Source organism: Athene noctua, chromosome 1 (assembly GCF_965140245.1).
Source record: "Athene noctua chromosome 1, bAthNoc1.hap1.1, whole genome shotgun sequence".
NCBI classification, from domain to species: domain Eukaryota; kingdom Metazoa; phylum Chordata; class Aves; order Strigiformes; family Strigidae; genus Athene; species Athene noctua.
The window spans coordinates 260,754,173-260,773,678 of record NC_134037.1 but is presented as its reverse complement, the minus strand read 5'-3'; the positions used below and the strand labels follow the sequence as shown (position 1 = coordinate 260,773,678).

The 19,506-nt window shown below is 48.1% G+C and overlaps 1 protein-coding gene across 1 annotated transcript in view; it reads right to left on the bottom strand.

Annotated features, from left to right (window-relative positions):
• The window catches only part of GAB2 (GRB2 associated binding protein 2), a 97,890-nt gene extending 78,533 nt beyond the window's left edge, over positions 1–19,357 (bottom strand). Inside the window, exon 1 of the mRNA XM_074918404.1 lies at positions 19,227–19,357. Within this exon, the coding sequence (XP_074774505.1) occupies positions 19,227–19,298 (72 nt within the window). The 5' untranslated portion in view covers positions 19,299–19,357. The remainder of the gene's footprint in view (positions 1–19,226) is intronic.
• Between the last annotated feature and the right edge of the window lie 149 nt (positions 19,358–19,506).

The window sequence follows — 19,506 nt, the reverse complement described above, 5'->3', positions numbered from 1 at the left end:
GGGCTTGCGGCTGTGGTCAAACCCCCAGGAGCTCCTTCCCAGTCCTCTCCGCAGCACATGCTGTTGGCTGGGGGACGTTTACTGGGAACAAGTGCCTATTGTCCCCCGTCAAGACTGAGAGGCAGCTCAGTGGGCTAAAAATATAATAAACAGGACTTCAGCCTTCCTTTTTCCCCTCTTGGCTTTACTTTTACCTTCCAAGTGTGCATGAAGCTGCAGTTTTGGTCCTTCTTCTTGCATTGCTTTTAAAACTAGATAAGTAGCTCTGAAATGACACCTCGAGAAAAATATTATCATCTCTAGAACAGGCCTCTTCTAATTTATTTTTTTTTTTTCCCCTTTTTTGCCTTTCAGCACTGCTTTAGCTCCGCGCGGGCTGGTGGGTTTTGGGTGGCACAATGCGGGGGGAGTGATGCATGTTGCGGGATTGGAGGCAGTGCAAAAGCTGGCAGGTTTGTTGGAATAAAGACCTGGGTAGCACCTGGTTTCCAGGGCACGGCTGAAGTAGTTCAAAGCAAGCGTGAGCCAACAGTTGCAAGGTCCAAACTGCTTTTTAGGAAGAAATCACGGTCAGGTCTGTCAGGGCATGCCTGCAGCTGATGCCCATCTGGTTTCTTTGGTGCCTCTGGTTCCCCATGTGGTTTAAATACTCTGATTTCTCCAAGGCAACGGCTTCTGTGATCCTTGCATGACATTTGTTGCACATATGCCAATTAATACTAATAAATATGCTAGCACTATTGCTGAAAGGATACACAGAGCGATAAAAAAACAAACAGCACTTAGGAAGGACAAGGAGAATAAAAGATGGCACAGGAAAGCAGTAGCATGGACTTAATGATCTGAGATTAAATTGGAGGAACTAATGACCCTTTTTTCATGACGTAGTTAAGTCTATGAATATTGAAAACCTTGTTCAAAAATCCTCCGTCAGGGAGACCTACAGCAAGTCTAACAAGCTAAGAAAAAAAATTAGCAGCCACTTCCCCTGGGGAAACAGGGACACTGTTAGAAGCTGGCTCATAAAACAGTCACAAAGATGAGAAAACCCTATTATTTTCAATATCCTGCTGCAGGATGAAAGCTGGCCCTGAGTGGGCACAAAACCCCGTCATCCCTGGGGCAAAAGCCCCCAGAGGCCAAATTCCACTCAGGCTCAACAGCATCCGCCCCATCCTCATCCCCCCACCCCGTACTCCCTCTCTGAGCACCCACGGAGGGCGACGGTCAAGGGCTCTGCAAGGCGTATCCGTCACGGAGCATTTCAAGCCAGACGAGGACCCTGAGCGCATATCGATCAGTTTAATTTCCAGCAGACAAGACCTTCCCCAATGTTAAAAATAAACCCATAAAGGCTATTTCAGCGTATCACAGCAAGTCAGAGGAATCCATCCAAGCAGCCTGGTACTGCCTGGTGTTTTATCCTCTATATCCCTCGGTCCTGAATCCAGCCAAGGCACACAGCTGAGGACTGGCTGCCACATGTAGATTGTCCCCCAGTCCTGCTCCAAAGCATCTGCACTTGCAATCAGTCCTTTTTATTGATGATTCCTTTTATTTTTACGGCATCTGCCATTAAACACGCCCAATCAATGCAACAGGAAGATGAGGTTCGCCTCGACTTTGTTTAATGCTGGGTACCAGCAAATCTTAATCTATACGGGAGGAGGTGAGGTCTTTGGGAGCATCTTTGGGCAGATGCTGACCAAAGCACGTCCCAAGAAAACCCCGGGAGCCAGCACGGTCTCCAGTTCCTTCAGGGGAGGATATTGAAAAGGTCATTTTGCCTTATTGCTGTGGCATAGATAGTCATCTGTTAATGGTTTTCCTTCAGCGCTGGAGGGATGCACGGCAATTTCTACACAAAATGGAAAGACAGAGCAAGGTAAAGGTTGCTCTCGGGGAAAGCTGATGCAGAAACCAGATTCACTGGACAGAAACATGCCCCTGCTGCTTGGCTGGAAGCAATCAGAGTCGCGGGGTCTCGGGAGGGATCTCTGCTTTCCTGGGAAGGCCAACATTTAAAAAGAATCAAAAAAGCAGACACAGCAGTTCTGAGGTCCACGGGACTTTCCACGCTTTTTTGGGTAGTTTTGGCTCTGTAAATGATTTTTGGTTGCAAACCCTTACAGTTATAGGCCCAAATTGTGATCCTGATGGCAAAGAACAAAGATTTTCCACATGTTGAACAAATGACAGCGGTTGTGGGTTGTGTTCGTACAGGACCACAGGTGTAGGAGAGGGGTTCAGCAGCCCCTTTCATTTGATCAGAGGATCCTTTCCGGGTCACAGCAACCAAAGATTTGGTCCTGAAGCTTTACTGAAGTGTGGGCTGAACCAACCCGGAGTGAATCAGACTTATCTCCACTCCTGGCTTGTTACAGCCACACGGTGCTTGCTGGATTTACCCTCCCAACTTAGGAATGCAGTTGATATTTGGTTCAGTTTAATAAATATAAGCCTGACAGAGATGTGCAATCTGATCCCTGTGTCTTCCATGCCCCCCAGCCAAGAAGATGATGTGAAGAACCTGCTCCTTGTGGTGCAAGGGCTGGCAGCTCCAGCAAGGTGCACAAGAACCCATGCCACCACGAGCCCCATCCTCCCACAGCTGGATCCTCACGGGACTCTCCTGCTGATTTAAAAAAATGCCTGTTTGGATGCAAACCCCCAGGAACCACCACTGCTCCCTATTCAGATTGCAGTTTCTCACACCACCGCATCCTTCATGGGCGGGTATGGTACAGCTGAAAGTATTTTAGAAAAGCAGCTAAGCATCTTTGAAGTCTAGAGTGGGATTTATGTCAGCCAGGAACTGAGAACTCCAAAAGGTATCGCTTGATTTATTTCTTTGAGGCAGGAGAATAAAGGAGGTTTTAGAGAGGGACACGTAGGTTATGGAGAGCAGCACACTATGCGCAGAGCTGAACTGCAGTTGCAATATTGCCCTGGCATGGATACTCATCTGTTGACTGTATTTGTCCAGTGCTGGAGGGAAACATTGTGCTTTCTATACAAAAATGGAAAGACAGAGTGATGTGAAAGCTGGTCCAGCCACTGTCACCTTAGAAGCAAACTCATACTTGCATGCAACAGGGGATACACTCAATCTGCTAAGAACAGTAGACACAGGCTGGGTAAACTGAAAATGCCACCAGCAAACTCAAGCCCTGAGTCCCTTCTTGCTGGTTTTCCTTAAGCAAGCTAAACTGATTCTTAAAAACTCACTTGCTTCAGTGCTCTAGGATATGGCTATTTTGTATGAAACAGTAGAAAAGGACGGGAAGAAAAAAAATAATCAGACTTCCTTTTTATTTAATAAGAGCCCCCAAACAACTCAAAGGACTTGCAACTGCTGAGATAACTGTCCTGATTTCAGAGAGAACGGGTGTGGGTGGCACCTCCCAGCACGGAAGGGACGTTTGTATTGGCAGCTGAGGCAGAAAACCTCCACACAACCTAGGGAAAAGGGAAAAAGAAAAAAAAAAAAAAAAGAAAGAAAGAAAGAAAGAAAGAAAGAAAGAAAGAAAGAAAGAAAGAAACCCACCCAGCAAATAAACAAAAGCATTCCTAATAAAGTGGAAATGTCATACTACATCAGGGATCACAAGATCGAGCCCAGAAAGGTCCAAGTGGCAAGAACACGCTGTTAAAAACAGATGGGAAAAACAAGCCGGGAAAGGTTGAAACTGAACTTCTGTTCTCGACACGGGTTTTAGAGCTGGTGATGGTGTGACTGGGGAGACAGCGGGGTGAAATTCCAGCCACACGCATCATCCCAGTAATCCCTGTGGAAATCTTAAAGCAGGAGGATGGAGGAGTTTCACACTAAAATCTCTAATCAACCACTTTGGAAATATGGATTTTTTCCAGCTTCCCAAGCCCAGGCTCACCACATGGCAAGTCAGGTTAATAACACTGCTTTTTTTTTTTGTACCTTGGCCTTGGTTTTGCAGAGTTCTGCTTGCAACAGGGGGTTGCTCCTCGTGGCACGGCTGTGTGTGAAGGCAGAGGTTCAGCCTGGGTTTCTGGGATGCTCTGCAGCACGGGGGTGGCCACGTTAGCCTTTCTGTGCTTGTTCCTACTCATTTTAAGGTGGGCTTGCAGAGGTGGCTCTACTCGGTGCTGTAAAACCAGGTCCTCAGCGAGTAAAATACAAGTTGTCACACGTTGGGAAAAGTGGGTTCCTGCTGACAACCCTCTAAACGTTAGAATCAGAAGAAAAGGAGAAAGGAAGACTACAATAAAACAGGAGGATGAGGGTACCAAAACATGCAGCCTGCAGAGATCTGCGGCGAGGAAACCTCCAAGCCTGCTGCCTCCAGGCTCAGCCCATCATCCCCAAGATAAGGCTCCCGATGACAAACTCCTAAGATACACCAGATGATATCAGCTATTCCCTGAGACTGTCAGAGACCTTCCAACACAACAAAATAACACAAGTTTGTTGGGTTTTTTTCAATGAAATGCCTTTCCCCACTTGTGAGCACATGAAGACGGAGTTGGAGCCAACACAGCTCTGGATGCAAGGAGCCCTGTTTGGGGTCCACACTTTCCAGGAGCTCAGACACATTCAAGCCAAGAGCTATTATTTATAGAAAGAGGGTCTAGCCTGGAAGATCTCAAAAAGAAAGATCTTTTTGAGCTCCAAAACCTGGAAGATCTCAAAAATATTTGTAAATATTGGGGTTTGGCTCAGGTGCCTTTCTACACGGGAAGGGTGTGGGGGAACACTTTCCAAAGCTCAAACCAAATGCTCTTCTGAAATTTAACAAGTTCAACTGATTTCCTCTATTATTTTGCATTCCTTCATGCTTTAGCTTCCAGGAGATGCCTAAATATCCAAGTGCAAAGGCTGTCAGCACAGCTTTTCCAGCCCAGCAGGAAGTAGGAGATATCTCCAGGGAGAGCCTATTTTTGGAGAGCTATCCAATTCCAAACTAAGCCCTCAAACTTTTTGTTGTTATTATTCAGATTAGGACGGCAGAGTAGGAGAGCCGAGGCATTCCCACAGCAGATCATATCGCTTCTCACACTGCCTGCTTCTCAGTGGTGGAAGGGAGGTCTTTGCAGGGATGCAGGACATGGCTGGAAATCCACAGCTAAGGTCCTGAGGGTTTCTGAGGTCCTGAGCTGACATGTGGGCACCTTGACATTTGGATGCGGTTGTGTTTAAATTTCAAAAATTGGTTCTTAATTCTGCACAATTTATCTTGCATGAGGCCAAGATGGATGGAGAACATTTTCCCTTTTAACCAAAATGTTTCAAGTAAAAAACTTGTATGTGACAAAGAATTGCATTACAATAGCTTTGCACATCATCCAACACCCCTGTAGTATCAGCAGCCAAAAGGACACCCCAGAGTCCCACTACTGAACAACTGGATTACACTAAATTAATTGCATCTTCTATTTTTTTTTCTTTTATAATTCCTATTTTAAACATTAGAAAAACATTTAATAGCCATCCGTCATCTTATTCCTCAAGATTAATAAGTCAAAACAAAAACACTGGGGAGTATGCAATAAAAAAAATAAAATACTAAACCCCCCTTGGCTGAATTTAATATCTATTAGAATCCTTAGTCACGATGGAAACATATTTATAACCACAAACCACCACTAAATTATCTTAGCAGCCTCTAGCTGTTGTGCTGATGGCCAAAACAGCACAGTAAATTACCGCCTCACCGTACAAAATTATACGCATCACTATTATACCATGTTTTAGTCCCAGCCTCTCAAAAACAGGGCAAGATTTACTCTTATTACCCGACTGCACACCAGCACACATGTGTGCACCGCCACGTGTTTACTCCCCAAACAGAATAAATCCACCAAGTTTTGCAAAATGGCACAAACCTACCATGAATGTGGCGCCGGTGACAACCGCTCGCCTTTTCCCCCTCCTTTCCCATGTCTGATTGACTTTCCACTCAACAGATTTTTCTGTCTGGCAGCTGAACTGAGATTTTAAACAGGCTGAATTCACTCCTAACCTTATCCGATGGACTTGAAGGCAAGGCACGCACGAGGTGAACTTGGCTTAGAAAACTTGGGACTTTCTCAACATGAGACGGCAGGGACAGAGCACACCGGGAGGCGGCTTAGAAACAAGTAGGATGAAGATAGGACTGAAGGATGTTGGTGTCCAGGTCCCAGCGCTGTGATGGACTTGTTGCAGACCCCAAAGGATTCACTTAATCCATGTACACTTTAATTTCCTACTTATAAAGCCGAGACGGCAAAGACCCCAGCATCCAGCACGCAACCTGGCAGCACAGAGGTAATTTTTCCTTTGGAGACCCATTGGGTGTCCAACCCATTGCACCAACTTTCTGCTCTGTTGGGACGTGCAAGGCTAAAATCATTTGTGTTGGCAACCCACCTCGGTGCTGTGATATCAAGACCTTGTACTATTCAGAGTAGATAAATGAATATTAGTGAGAGAGCCGAAAGTGCAAGGACTAAAGCTTGGGGGAAAGAAAATGAACCCAAGCCCAGCCCACGTCACTGGGCTTTGGGCACAAAAGTGGGAAATGGGAGAAGCAGATATGATAATATCCAGCAATATACTCCAGCTGGGAATGGATGTCTGAGGTACAGCTCGGAGAGCGCCGCAGCTGTGTTTCTGATCATGCTTTGGTGTCTGCTTTTCTAGCAAACTGATATTTTATTTTTTTAAAAATATATATAATTAGTCAAAATTCTCCCATGCGTTTTAGGAAACAAATCCAAGGTTTTGACCAGGCCCTTCCGCACTGAAAAAAGAAGGTTAAACCTTGCCTAAATTACAGCTGATTCAGCAGTAATGCACAGAGCAGAGGGGAGCATGTAAACTCTAAACACGTCGTTCTGGCTTCTCACCTTCCTCCTCAACCTGAGCTACAGTTGGTTAGTGGGAGGCTTCAGGTACAAAGACATGCAAAGAACAGGCTTTAAAAGCTCTTCTCCTTAATTACAAATGCAAATCTTGAAGCCTCTCATCCCCAAGTGGTACTCAACAACCCAATCCTATCTGAAATTACAAGCACATCAGAGCAGCAGGTCCACGTTTCACCCCACCTAGCCTTAATGACGGCATTTAAAAGCAGTGAGTGGGTCATGGCAGACTCTTCCAAGAAGCAGGATGGACAGAGAAACATAACAAACAGAATCTTTTCATCAAACACCCTAGTTAACTAAAAACTCGTACAAAAAGCTTCACAAATATCCTATGCTTAGCACAAGACAGAATTTGTTTTATGTCCCTTTTTCAGTTCCAAGCCAGACCAATGCACAAGGTCCAGTTTCCATCTGTCCCGAGACACACTCATTTTTAGCTCCACTGTGAATACTTAACACACGACTGAGCGTATTTTGCAAAGCACCATTCACGCCACCAACTTCTAAGATGCCCCACCTTTTGCTGCACGTGAAGTGCCTTTCAGCATTAAAAAAACCCTGCAGACAACCTTCTTCTCTACACATAACTTTGTCTTCAAACCTCACTCCTCGGTACACCTCCGTGTGACAGCACATGATCCATCAGCCCTGTACGTCTGCATGCCAGCTGGCTGTACTGATTTGATGCTAAAAAGAGCATATTGATTGATTCCCAGTCAAAGCCTCAGCCAACACGTTTTGCAAGTGTTTGAGACAATGGCCTGATCCTTTCAGGCTCTCCCTCAGGTTGACTTTGAAGGGAGTGCGAGGCAGGGGCTCAAAAGATGGCTCTGGGAGCAACTCCATAGTATGGTGCTGGATCTAGCTAGTCCCAGGTCAAAGTACACCCTGTTGCAGGTGGAAACTCTCCAAAAAGGCAGGTGGAGGGAGCCCCACCACTAGGAAGGACTTATTGCCAACTAGTTGACTGGTTTAAACCTCAAAACACTGATTTTGTTCCTTTCCAGCATTTTCTTCATGGTATCAGCTTCTATCGTTGCAGATATTTGCATTACTCGTGTCTCATATACTTTAAAACTGTGCAAATTCAGACTCGGTAGGAGGAGGCATGTTTCTTCCCATTGCACATTTATAGCGGAGGCAGAACTTGCTGAAGGATGCAGAAGCAAAAGGATCTTACAGGCTTTAACACCTGTGACCCGCTCCCCTTCTGTGTTTGATGCTGAGGGATCACTGCTCCTGACTGCAAATCTCACCTCTCCGGGAGTGAGTTCAGGTGGGACACCCCTCCCTTCGGTGATGTACCAAACACTTTGGGCCTCCTGGGAGTAGGATCCAGGGGTGCTCCCGTAAGAAATCCCACAAGCCAAGCTAAAATGCTGGCCCCTCTCTGCGCAGATGGCAGCCGTGTGGGCTTTTATCAGGGCATTTTCTCATTCATTCTCTCTGGAAGGTGGCTGTCCTTTGCCGTTTCGGAGGGCTGTCGTGTAAAGCTTTCCCAGGCTCCTAATCACTCTCGTCACCCTTCTCCACAGACTCCGGTGTCAGGGGTCCACCCACACACACATTGCTGCAGGATAAAGTCCTGATCGCTGGCAGGAAATCTCCCCACTCCCGGTCCTGCCTCACTCCACGCACACAGAGGGCTCAGAGGGGGACACACACAGTCAGGGATAGGTTCAAACCCCAATCCCTAATTCCGAGCCTCAAGCAGGGACCAGCCTGCATCATTTCTCAGCATCTTCTTCTGCTCAGCACAGCCAGAAGGACTCCATACACTCCCTGTCATCCCCTACATCCCATCTATTCTGTGATTCTTTTTTTTTTTTTTTTCCATGTACTTATTTTATTTATTCCTCTCCCTCAAAGGCTTTAAGCCTGCCACAATCACAGAATGCTCACTGTCTGCACAGCTGCCACTATGGATAATATAAGGCCAGGCTGGAGGTAGCAGCGGGGCTCAGCTGCCAGCTCCACTCCCCTCTCTCCTGCCACCCCAGCCCTGCGCCCTGACCCCCGAAACAATGAGCCCTTCTATTCCCCACCACCCCGCTGGAAACTCCAATCTGACATTACATGCAGTGGACAGTGGGCGAGGGAGGCAGGGAAGGAGAGAGGGAGGGAGAACATAAGTCTCAAGTCATCGATTCTTCTTGAGTCAAAGCAAATGAGGTTTTCCTGGAAGCTTCCTATCTGGAGGGAGTTATTTAGGAACAACACGGAGACCCAGAATCAAAGAACCTGTGTGCAGTGTTGATGGCATTGACGCAGAGTGGCTATTTTCTGCTGTCAAAAAGCCAGAAGGGGCATTTATTGTGTTTGCCCCTTCCTGTGCCGAATGGCTCTCAAGCACAGCACCCATGTGGAAGCAGTGTGCGGAGGAAGGAGATCTGGAGGTGCCCAGGTGGTCTCTGTAGGGGTGGTGAGTGGGATTTTGCAAAGGAGAAGCAACCCAGGAGTACTGAAACCCTGAGATGAATTACAAAGCCTATCTTCCCTTTTCCTTGGGGCACTGTTTCAAGCCAAGAGCAACCAGGGAGCAGGCAAAACCCACATATCCTCCCTCCAAATAAAGAACAAAAAACCCCAAAGATGCTTAAGTAACTATGTGGATGAAGATCTGCAGAAGAGATCAGTAGCAATGACTAATAACCCCATTCAGCACAATTACTGACATTACTATGAGTGAAAAAATGCAGACAAACATAAGTATCGCCCAGTTCAACAGCAGCTCACAGTACCAGACCTACGTGTACGTGTGACACAGCTCTCTGAAGCTGAAAATTTAGAGGACACCTCAGTGTCACCAGAAAAGAGGAGGGAAAGGAGGGTTTACTAATCAGTTTGGGAAACAAGACCTAATCCCCACTCGGGTATTGTGTTAAGTAGCCAAGGAGTTTGTTTAGCAAGCCAGCTTGCATCCTCTGGCAGCCACATGGAAGTCCATGGGGATGTTCAGAAGGTCAGTGAGGAACCTGAAAGGGTGAGGCAGCAGCTGTGATCATCAGAAAACCTTAATCACTGAAAATCTACAAAATCCAAAAGACCACAAATCTTTGACTCAAAGTGTTATTTCCATCTTTACCATATGGATGCGGGAGCTGGAACTCCACCAAAGAGATGTCTAAATGCTTTCCAAAGCAAACGTCTTTGGAAAACACCAGGTTTAAATGGAATAAGATGCATAACAAGTGCTGAGATGCAGTTAGGAGAGCGTCTTAGATCCAGGAGACAGCACGGAAATAATGTGGATGTGTCCAAAAGGTGTTGGAAAAAGAAAGAAAAAATAAATACACCCCCCCCCACCCCCCACAAAGATATTTCTGTCATTAGATTACAGGAAAAAGAGACTGAACATACAGGATTTAAAAACTCAGGCCATGTGAAGAAGAGTCCAGAGTAGGCAGAGATGGAAAAGCTTTTCAAGCAATGGAAAGGAAGAAGCAATCTGAACACTTAATACAGAAATGTCTAAGAACTGTTCTCAACTGGTCCTGCCTCAAAGCCAGATTCAAACTATAAATAAAAATGTCCCATTTCTGGCCCAAGAGTGAACCTCCTATGCTGAACAAGCATCATTTTGGGGTGAGAATATTCACATTTGGATGGAGAAGTTCATTTCTAGGCATTAGTGTAATGCAGACAACCAGACTGATGCAAGATTTCCCAGATCCTAACCTTCTCCAGGAAAATTGCGCAAGCGCTCAGGAAAAAAAAAAAAAAAAAAAAAAAAAAGGAACCAAATATGAAAAGACAAATCCAGAGATGAAATACTCCCCTCCCCAGGTTGCTGGCATCAAATTATTCCAGATTCATTGGAGAAACAGGCACCGCTGGCTATCTTACACAGCAAGAAACACATGCTTTTAGCACTCATATTTTCCTTCCATTCTTTAAAGGCACAGCTTGCAGGTTAATGATGAATATGAAGGTTTGGGGTTTTTTTTGACTAAGGTTGATCTTTCTTTATTTATTTATTAAAAAAAATTAAACACAGCACATATTTAAATTGTTGTATGGCTAGATATGATGGATGACGTGTGTACGACTGCACTGTGCAGGTTTACATGGCGACCTTGATGAATTAACTCCTCTTTGTACATTTTAAAGCCAGGTTGTTGCAGGAATATCTGAGGTGCAAGCGTGTTTGCCTGGAGGTGTGCACATGGCCTGGATCACTTCTTGAGGTCTTAGGTCTGTTTTCTGCAATTTCACACACTGAATATTTGCTTTTTTTGTTGTCAATCATGAATAAGAGAGAGAAGGGATGCTCCACACTGACTGCATCTATACAGCCTCTGACACTCACTGCCGATTTGCTGCTGGTTTAACCTGCAATAACCACAAAGCTGGTTTCACGTGGCAGCAAAGTGTTCAGGTGATGATCCAATTTCTCCAGATTCAGACTGAAAAAGCTGAAGGAGGAGCAAACCCACCCATTCCTCTGTGAGAGCAAGACCTGGACCACTTAACACCAGCATTTCCAGGACAGCAGCTCTGAAAGCTTTTGCCTACAAGCATCCAGCCATGGTGGGATATTAACACAGTGGTGTGCAAGAGTGTAAACAAGTCATTTCTAACACTGATGAACTTCTCAGCTGGGATCAGAGACTGGAAAAGGCAAACAAAAACCCAGCCCAGCCTTTCCCTGCTCGGCTCCTTTTGAGCCTGCAGTGCTGCGTGCTGGGGAAGAACCAGAGGTAAGGCACAGAGATCATCTGATGTGCAAACAAGAACGAGGATTTTTCTTTCTCATGCTATTTTTATTATTTGAACAGCATTACAGGAGCCACCACTAGACTGTGAAGACACCAAACGAAGCTTCTGAGGGCGGGTCTGCTCTTAGCTTCTTCATCCACAGGAGGAATGCTACTGCAGGTGCTGCTCAGTGACCCACAGCAGATCCAGAATGCTCCAGGAGACTTTCTGGATGCTCAGCAGCTTTGGGAGCCTCTCCAGAGCCAGGTGTCCCAGCTAGTGGCATGGGCCAGGCTCTCCCCAGCCCTGGTGGCAGGGCCAGGCTTCCCGCTCACAGCCCTGGATGAGGAAATCACAACAGCCTGTATTTACACGACGCCTCTCGACCAAGCGACATGCCTAGGTATGCTGCGATTAAAATTACGTAAAATGGACGTGGTGTGGGATAATAACCCTTTGCATACTGTTGATCTTGAGCTTAATCTCTTTTTACCCAAATCCTTGGCAGGATGGGTCTGTCCCGTGGAGAAGGGCTGAGAGGTGAAGGAAAGGCTGCGCCAAATGCCTGCGACAGCAGTTCAGAAACCTGTTTCAGCTCTCTTGCTGCTCTCCGTGCACCCTGGAGTAAGCCCAGGTCTCTTCCTCATTTCTCCCACCTCCTGAGATAGGGGTAAATATGCTTTATCACCACTGCTAGGTGCTGTAAGATTCACCTAAGCATTATGATAGGGAAGTGAGACTTTAAATGCTTGAATGGAGTACTGGGAGGAAGTGCAGTTTATATTAAAAGCAGTAATTTCCAAATTTTTTGGTTCAACTCAGAGAGCCCCCAGACGACCTTGGCACTCTCTCCATCTAAATCCCTGCCAGAAGTACTATGTACTTTTGTGGGCCAGTTGCAACCCCTCTCCGTAGCTTCACACATCCTCAGCAGCCTGCGAGCAGCTCGGAAACCCCTGGCTCAGGTAGAAGTGATAGAGTCAAGTTGAATTCCCAGCTGTGGGAAAGACCCTGACCACAAGTGCAGCCATGCCACCGTCCTGCTCTGTGCCTCAGTTTCCCCATCTGACCAGATCCTTCAGGGCTGATGTGGTCTCACCAAACACCCAGCACATCGAGCCCCATTCCCAGCTGTCTCGGCTGCTACTGAAATCCAAATAAATAATATTTGCTCTGCCTTTGAGTCACTACTATAAATTATGTGCTTCGGTCTGGTAAACACTATTACATCACCTCTTGCATCTGACACTAGCTAAAGGAAAAAGAGAGAAAAAAAAAAAAAAAAGGGTTTCAGTATCACTTCTGCTCTCTTCCAAAGAGACTCTAAGCCAGCTTCCTGTTACACTTTCCTTAACTGTTGTTTGTCTGTCTTAAGTTCAACCTGTGCTTTGCCCCATCAATCTTTTACATCTACCATGGACTTCGCCACGGCCATTGGTCAGCTCTGAAGTCATGACAGACAGGTGAACATTCACTCAAGCTGTCTTAGCAAAGCCGAAGCACCAGGAAAATACACTGGTTTCACTCCCCACATAACACGTGGACTCCCTACCTCTACGGTTGATGCAATGCCTTGGGAAGACATGTGGGTTAGCCCTAACCAAACCAGTTTGAGTTTCAGCAGCTGAAGAGTTGCTCTAGCACAGCACTTCTCCCTGGTTTCTCATGTTGGTGGAAAACAAAACAAGGACTGTCCACCTGCCCGGGGAGCTGGGCCAAAGCAGCTACATTTCTTCCTAGATTCGTGGCTCCGCAGCGCGGATGCCACAGAGGTATCTGAAATGTTGGGCTGGAGGGACCTCAGGAGGTCTGTAGTCCAACCTTACATTTGAGGTATGATTAGATCAGGTCAGCTGGGATTTTCTCCAGCCAAATCTTGATAACCCCCAAAGACTGAGACCCTGCAGCCTCTGTGGGAACCTGTTCCTCTGCGCCACGACTCTCTTATGGGAGGAGCTTCCCTAAGACCCATCCTGAACCTCCAAAGCTGGTTTGTGGTTATTGCCCCTTATTTTGTCACCTGCTACAACCAAAGAGAGTCTGACTTCATCACCCTCATCCTTCAAGTAGCTGCAATTTATTATATCAAGAGTATCACGATGACAATATACCATCTGATGCCAGAAAATGTTACAGCGGGCAAAGGAACACACAGCCCCACAGTCGAACAAAATGACCCTGAGAGAAGGTTGCAGGGAAGAGGTTGGGTGTTTTGACTCATCAGCAATGATGCAGCAGAGAAACAAGTTACGGAGTGTGATCTTTGTGCAGCATTGCACAAGAGAGGTGGTGCTGCAGGAGTGCTGGTGGGCACTGCCCTTGCAAGCAAAATGCACCCCCTGACCTGCAAAACCTTCTCCAGTGGAGCAAGTGTTCACCCCTCCTCTGAATCATGGGGCAGATCACAACAGCTAAAAGGTCTGATGGGCTTTTTGAGTCAAGCCTGGAGATTACATGGGAGGAGCAGGGTGCAGCAAGGCAGCTTGACAGCTGGGGTAAGATGCAAAGTCATCAAATTCAGTGCTGTCAAAGCTTTCTACAAAGAACTTGCTTGCCCTGGGTCAGAGGACTTCCCTGAGTCCCAGGAGCAGATCCAGGAGACATGATTTGTGTCCTAAAGCCTCTTTGTTATCCCTCCCTGAACTCAGGCTCAAAATCCATAAATTCACCTAAGTCAGCACTGGAAGGGACTTTTGGAGAATTTGTCAAATTTATTCCACTGCCTCAAAACAGGAACAGCTCTCCTAAAGCACAGTTTGGCCAACCTGCTCTTTGAAACTTCCACTGATGGAGACTCCGAGCCCATCCCAAACCATCTGTTCCACTGCTCCGCTCCTCTGGCAGTCAGAGGTTAGGAAGTTTTTTCCTAACACTTGTTTCCCTTGCTGCAGTTCGAGCTCAGCACTTCTTGGCCTCCTACCACTGGCCACGGAGAACAGTTCCCTCCCTTCCCCTTCGCAGCTACCTTTGACATACTCGAGGACTGTTATTTCTCCTCGCAGCCGTCTCATCCCTAGACTAAACAACCTCATTTCCTTCAGTCTTTTCATGTTTTCTAGGTTTCTGCTTATTTTTTGGTGCTTTTCTCTGGAGTCCCTGCAACTGTTTCCTATTTTCGGTAGAGGGGAGCATCCTGAATCAGGCATGGCAGAGCTGAACATGACAGCTACCCATTAAAACACCTTTGAGAGAAAAGAAAAAAAACCCCACACTTTGCTTAATACCCATTTCTTTGTATTCTGCTGCAGAGTTAAAGGGATGTCCTTCCTTCTCCTCCTGCTCTATAATGTCATCCCGATTAGCACCGTGTCAAACCTCACCTGGTAGCCCAACCTTCTGAGCAGCCTAAGACTTCTCTGCTCCAGTGGTCCAGCTTCAGCCCGCATCCTACACCCTCATTTAACGAGGACATCTTTGCTACGCATCTTCGAGTGGGATATGGAGGATCTACTTCAGGGGACAAAAAAAGCTCATCATCAGGGAGTTAAGCCTAGGAACAGGGCTGTGATCAGTAAATCAGCCTGTTATATCCCCCCTAACCTCTTCTGCTCACCCCATCGGGCAGGAGCAGATCTTCTGATGACCTTGATGAAACTGCTTTTGCTTGTTGTAAAAACGACCACTGATGCCCAAAGCCAGACTCTCCTCCCAGTTAAACCAGCGTGTGTGTGTGTGGGGAAGCACTAAAGGATTGTAAACCCAGTGCAAGACGAGAAGCTTTTGTTTTAGTCAGAACTGTAGACATGCATCTCTGCCAGACAGAAAACACTCTGACTTCACGATGCATAAATGAACAGGCAAAGCACACTGATTTAATGATAGCATGCTAAAAGCTCCTCTCCAACGACAGCAGTTATTTTTTTTCATTGCTTTCCTGCCGGAGAGCCCACCCCCAAACCCCATCGTGCCGGTAGCGGACAGACACAAAATGCCACTCTAAACCCACGTCTAACTTGGGAGACAACAGACAGGCACGTCCAGCGGGGGAGCACCAGGAGACAGTGAGTCAGTACAGACCGGCACAACATGCGCTGGTCTCAGCTCATCGGTCACACAACTGAAGCCAAGGGTTTTGTTTAGGGATTGGGGTTTTTAAAATTTTTTTCATGGGTGTTGTAAGGAGGAGAATTAAGGAGACAGCTCTGTGCTTTGTGGCTGTCTACAAGGAGACCCTTCCATGCATGAAAGTCAGAAGGGCAGAAGGTGAGCACAGACTTTTTAGTAGTGTCTGTAGCGATAGGACAAGGGGTAATGGTTTTAAACTAAAAATGGGTCGATTCAGACTAGCTCTAAGGAAGAAATTTTTTACAATGAGGGTGGTGAAACGCTGGCACAAGTTGCCCAGAGAGGTGGTAGATGCCTCATCCCTGGAAACATTCAAGGTCAGGTTGGACGGGGCTCTGAGCAACCTGGTCTAGTGGAAGGTGTCCCTGCCCATGGCAGGGGGTGGAACTAGATGAACTTGAAAGGTCTCTTCCAACCCAAACCATTCTGTGATTCTATGAAGGTACAAAAGTGTTTGTCTGAAAAAAAATAAAAATAAAAATCAAGCAAGCGGATGATGGAGCTTGGTGTCCCGAGCAGAATGGAGGTGGAAGGTGATATTTTGGTTTCTCCGTTACTTTTGACCTTGAATTTTTTGGTTACTTTTTATTATCAATACTAATAGTAGCACCTATAGGGTTCATCAGGGGTCATGGCCAAACTGCCTAGGGTCTACATGAACCCCCGTCCCAGCTACAAGCACAATTCATCTCAACCTTGAAGCAGTCGTTTAATCATTTCAATGTCTCCCAACAGAAGAGAACATTCCCAGCTATTTCCCAGACCATTGTACAAAGAGGTCCTACCTAAAATATCCCACAATCTCACATAAACACAATCCTCTGAAGTGAAACCAAGCAGGTACTGCTGTAAATACAGATTAACGCTGTGTGTATCAGATGTGGAGAAAAGTCCCCTTCCCCAGCCGCTCCGGATGGAAGTTAGAAAGAAAATTAAGCACCTTCCTCTCTTGTCAAGGATCTCCTTGAAAAGTAAAACCAAAACAAAACCGAGCTTATGAAAGCTGAGTGTTTCAAGGACAGCGTCAGCAGCACACCCATGTGCAGACATGTATATTTGAAATGCACTTGTCAAATTAAAAATAAATCTATCGTCTTCCCTGTGTCAATACAGCCAGAGCAGGAACTTCAAACCTGATTAGCAGCATCCTGCAGCCTGAGATTCCTCCTTTGAGGTCTCAAAGCAGAATATAAACTGAAGGCGTAAGGAAAGCAGCAAAGCCAGCGCTTCAGCGCCTTCCCTTTGAGTCCCTACAAAAGCTGGTGTAACACTGTGGTGGCTGAATACTCGTCTTTTGTGCATGAAAACCAACGTCCAACCGTGTGGGTTTGTTGCAGATGAAGGCAGGTTATAGGGGAGCAAAGCCACCAGCCTCAGGCTCTACCACATCTACCTGCTCTGAACCATCATCGAATAGAACAACTTGAACAACGCACCCACACCCTGACTGCACAATGCAGTTATCTAAATATTATGACATTAATAATAATGCATGCAAAAGCAAGGGGATGGGGTACCACCGACTGAGACACAGTCCAAGATAAGGCCAACGTTTTCAAATCCAGCCACCGATGCAGGAAGCCGGCACAACCGGCACGGCTGGAAGGGAAGTCCCACCGACCACAGCGTCGGGACCGCTCGGGCCCCGGGATGCCCTCGAGGGCCGTCGGCCGCGCGTCGCGTCCTGCCCCGCGGAGGCTGCGTGGGACAGCCGGGCACATCTCGCCACGGCCACGTTTTTCCTCTCGGGGGAATGAGGATGTTTTGAAAACCAAGGTGGCTTGCAAAGCACTTTGGGATGTATCTGGATGAAAAGCGCTCTTATGCCCATCGATAATTAGCGCTAACCGCCGGCGTGTCACACCCTCGTGTAGAGCATTTAGCAGATTTATTCAGCGCTTGCTGGAATGCCGGAGCACAAGCTGGATATTCAGAAGGTGATGTGAGTGCCCTTTCATGGGGCAGATGCTGGGGAGCTAATGATGTTTGATGAGTTAAGGCCACTGGTGACTCAGGATCAGCAATTAGTTGATTTCTGCAGGAGGAAGGTGCTTTGCTCCATTAAGCTAAAAGCATCCTCCACAGTTCAGCATGCACCAAGTCATTCTGCCCATCTCCACAAAGCCTGCCTACATACATCAAGGGATTGATATTTCCAATCTAAACACCCGGTTTTACCTTTGTTTCTACATTTCGGGAGGGGGGGGGGGGGGGGGGGGAAGGGAGCAAAAGAACTGGATTCCCTCGCAGCTCCATCCTGCAGCCAACCTGACCCTCCCTCGAAGGGGCTCGGGCACGCAAGGAAAGGACTGTCAGGAGCGACGGGGCACGCAGATAAATCACAGAATCATTCAGGTTGGAAAAGACCCTTGGGATCATCGAGTCCAAGCATCAGCCCGACTCTAGAGGTTCTCCCCTACACCACAGCCCCCAGCATCTCATCCAAACGACCCTTTGCGAAGGGAGGTGGCACCACTGAGGGCTACGGGGCTGCACCCGTACAGGACAAGGCTCCTACCAGCGGATCACAAAACCCCTCCGGCCCTGCCCCAGGCTGTGACAGGGGACTACAGCCATCCACCCCCCTCTCGAGGGCAGGCTGCGATGCTTCCATCGGTTGGAAACGGGCACCGGGGAGACACCAGCTGCGTTTGCTCTGCTTGCCGCTCCCAAAACACACGCGGGCGAAAGCAACGGGACCAAAGGATAATCTGGTTTCTGGGCGCCCCCCCCCACACCCACCCAGCAGGGAGAGCACCCGAGGCTGTGTCCCAGCCTGGCAGAGGTTGGTCACCCGAGGCAGGGAGTGGGACCCCGGCTTCAACCCGGGGAGCGATGTGCCGAGTCATGGGATGGCAGCTCGAGGTAGGCGCCTTTCCGAGCTCCACGGCTCAGGCGCAGAGAACTGTTATTTCTTGCAATGAGTGGGGAATGTGACAGAGCTGGCATTTTGGACCCTCTTTTTACAACTTCTTTGAAGTGTTTGATCTCAGCCGCTAATGACACAAAAGGCTATCGGAGCACTACTGGTGCTATCTTCAAAGGCTTGGAACGTTAAATGATTAATAGGAACCGTGCCGTGGGGACTGGGGGGAAAGCGACCGTTATGGGGGGGGGGGTGGTGGGTGGGGAGGATACAAGATGTATTATTACCTTTGCTCTGTGGGACAAAGGTATTCCCCACCTCCCCCAAACGCCCGACTTCAACGAGGGGGTGTGTGTGCCAGTGGCAGGTCCCGGGTGAGCGCGGCCACCGCGGGGAGCGGCAAGAAGCGCCCCAAAACCGGGTGCCCGCTGCTGCCGCGGCCAGCACCCCGCTGCGGGGCAGGGGGCGAGCCGGGGGGGGGGGGGATCAGAGATGCTCTCACCCACCCCACCCTCCCCGTTTTCCCCAAGCAACGGGGGAGCCACGACCACCTCGCCCGGGCAAGGGGCACCCCAAGCCTTACCGAGGCGGCGGCAGGTGCAGGGCGGGGAGGGGAGGGGGGGGGGGCGATTACAGGGGGAAGGAAAAGGCGGGGAGCCGGTTTTTCTCGGAGCCCCGGGGTAGAGATGAGGTGGGGTGGGCTGAGACTTACGTATCTCCGTAACTTCTTCTCCGGCGGTGACTTTCGGAGCCATCCCGAGCACACCACCTCCCCGCCGCTCATCGCGGCAGCCGGGCGCTGCCTCCCGGCGCTCAGCGCCGGCAGCGCCGGCCCATGGAGGGCGGTGGGTGGGTGGGTGGGTGGATGGATGGACGGGTAGATGGATGGATAGATGGATGGATAGATGGATGGATGGATGGGGAAGAGGGGGGGGGGGGGGGCGGCGGCGAGCGCCTCCCCCCGCCGCCGCCACCGCTCGGCTGCGAGCGGG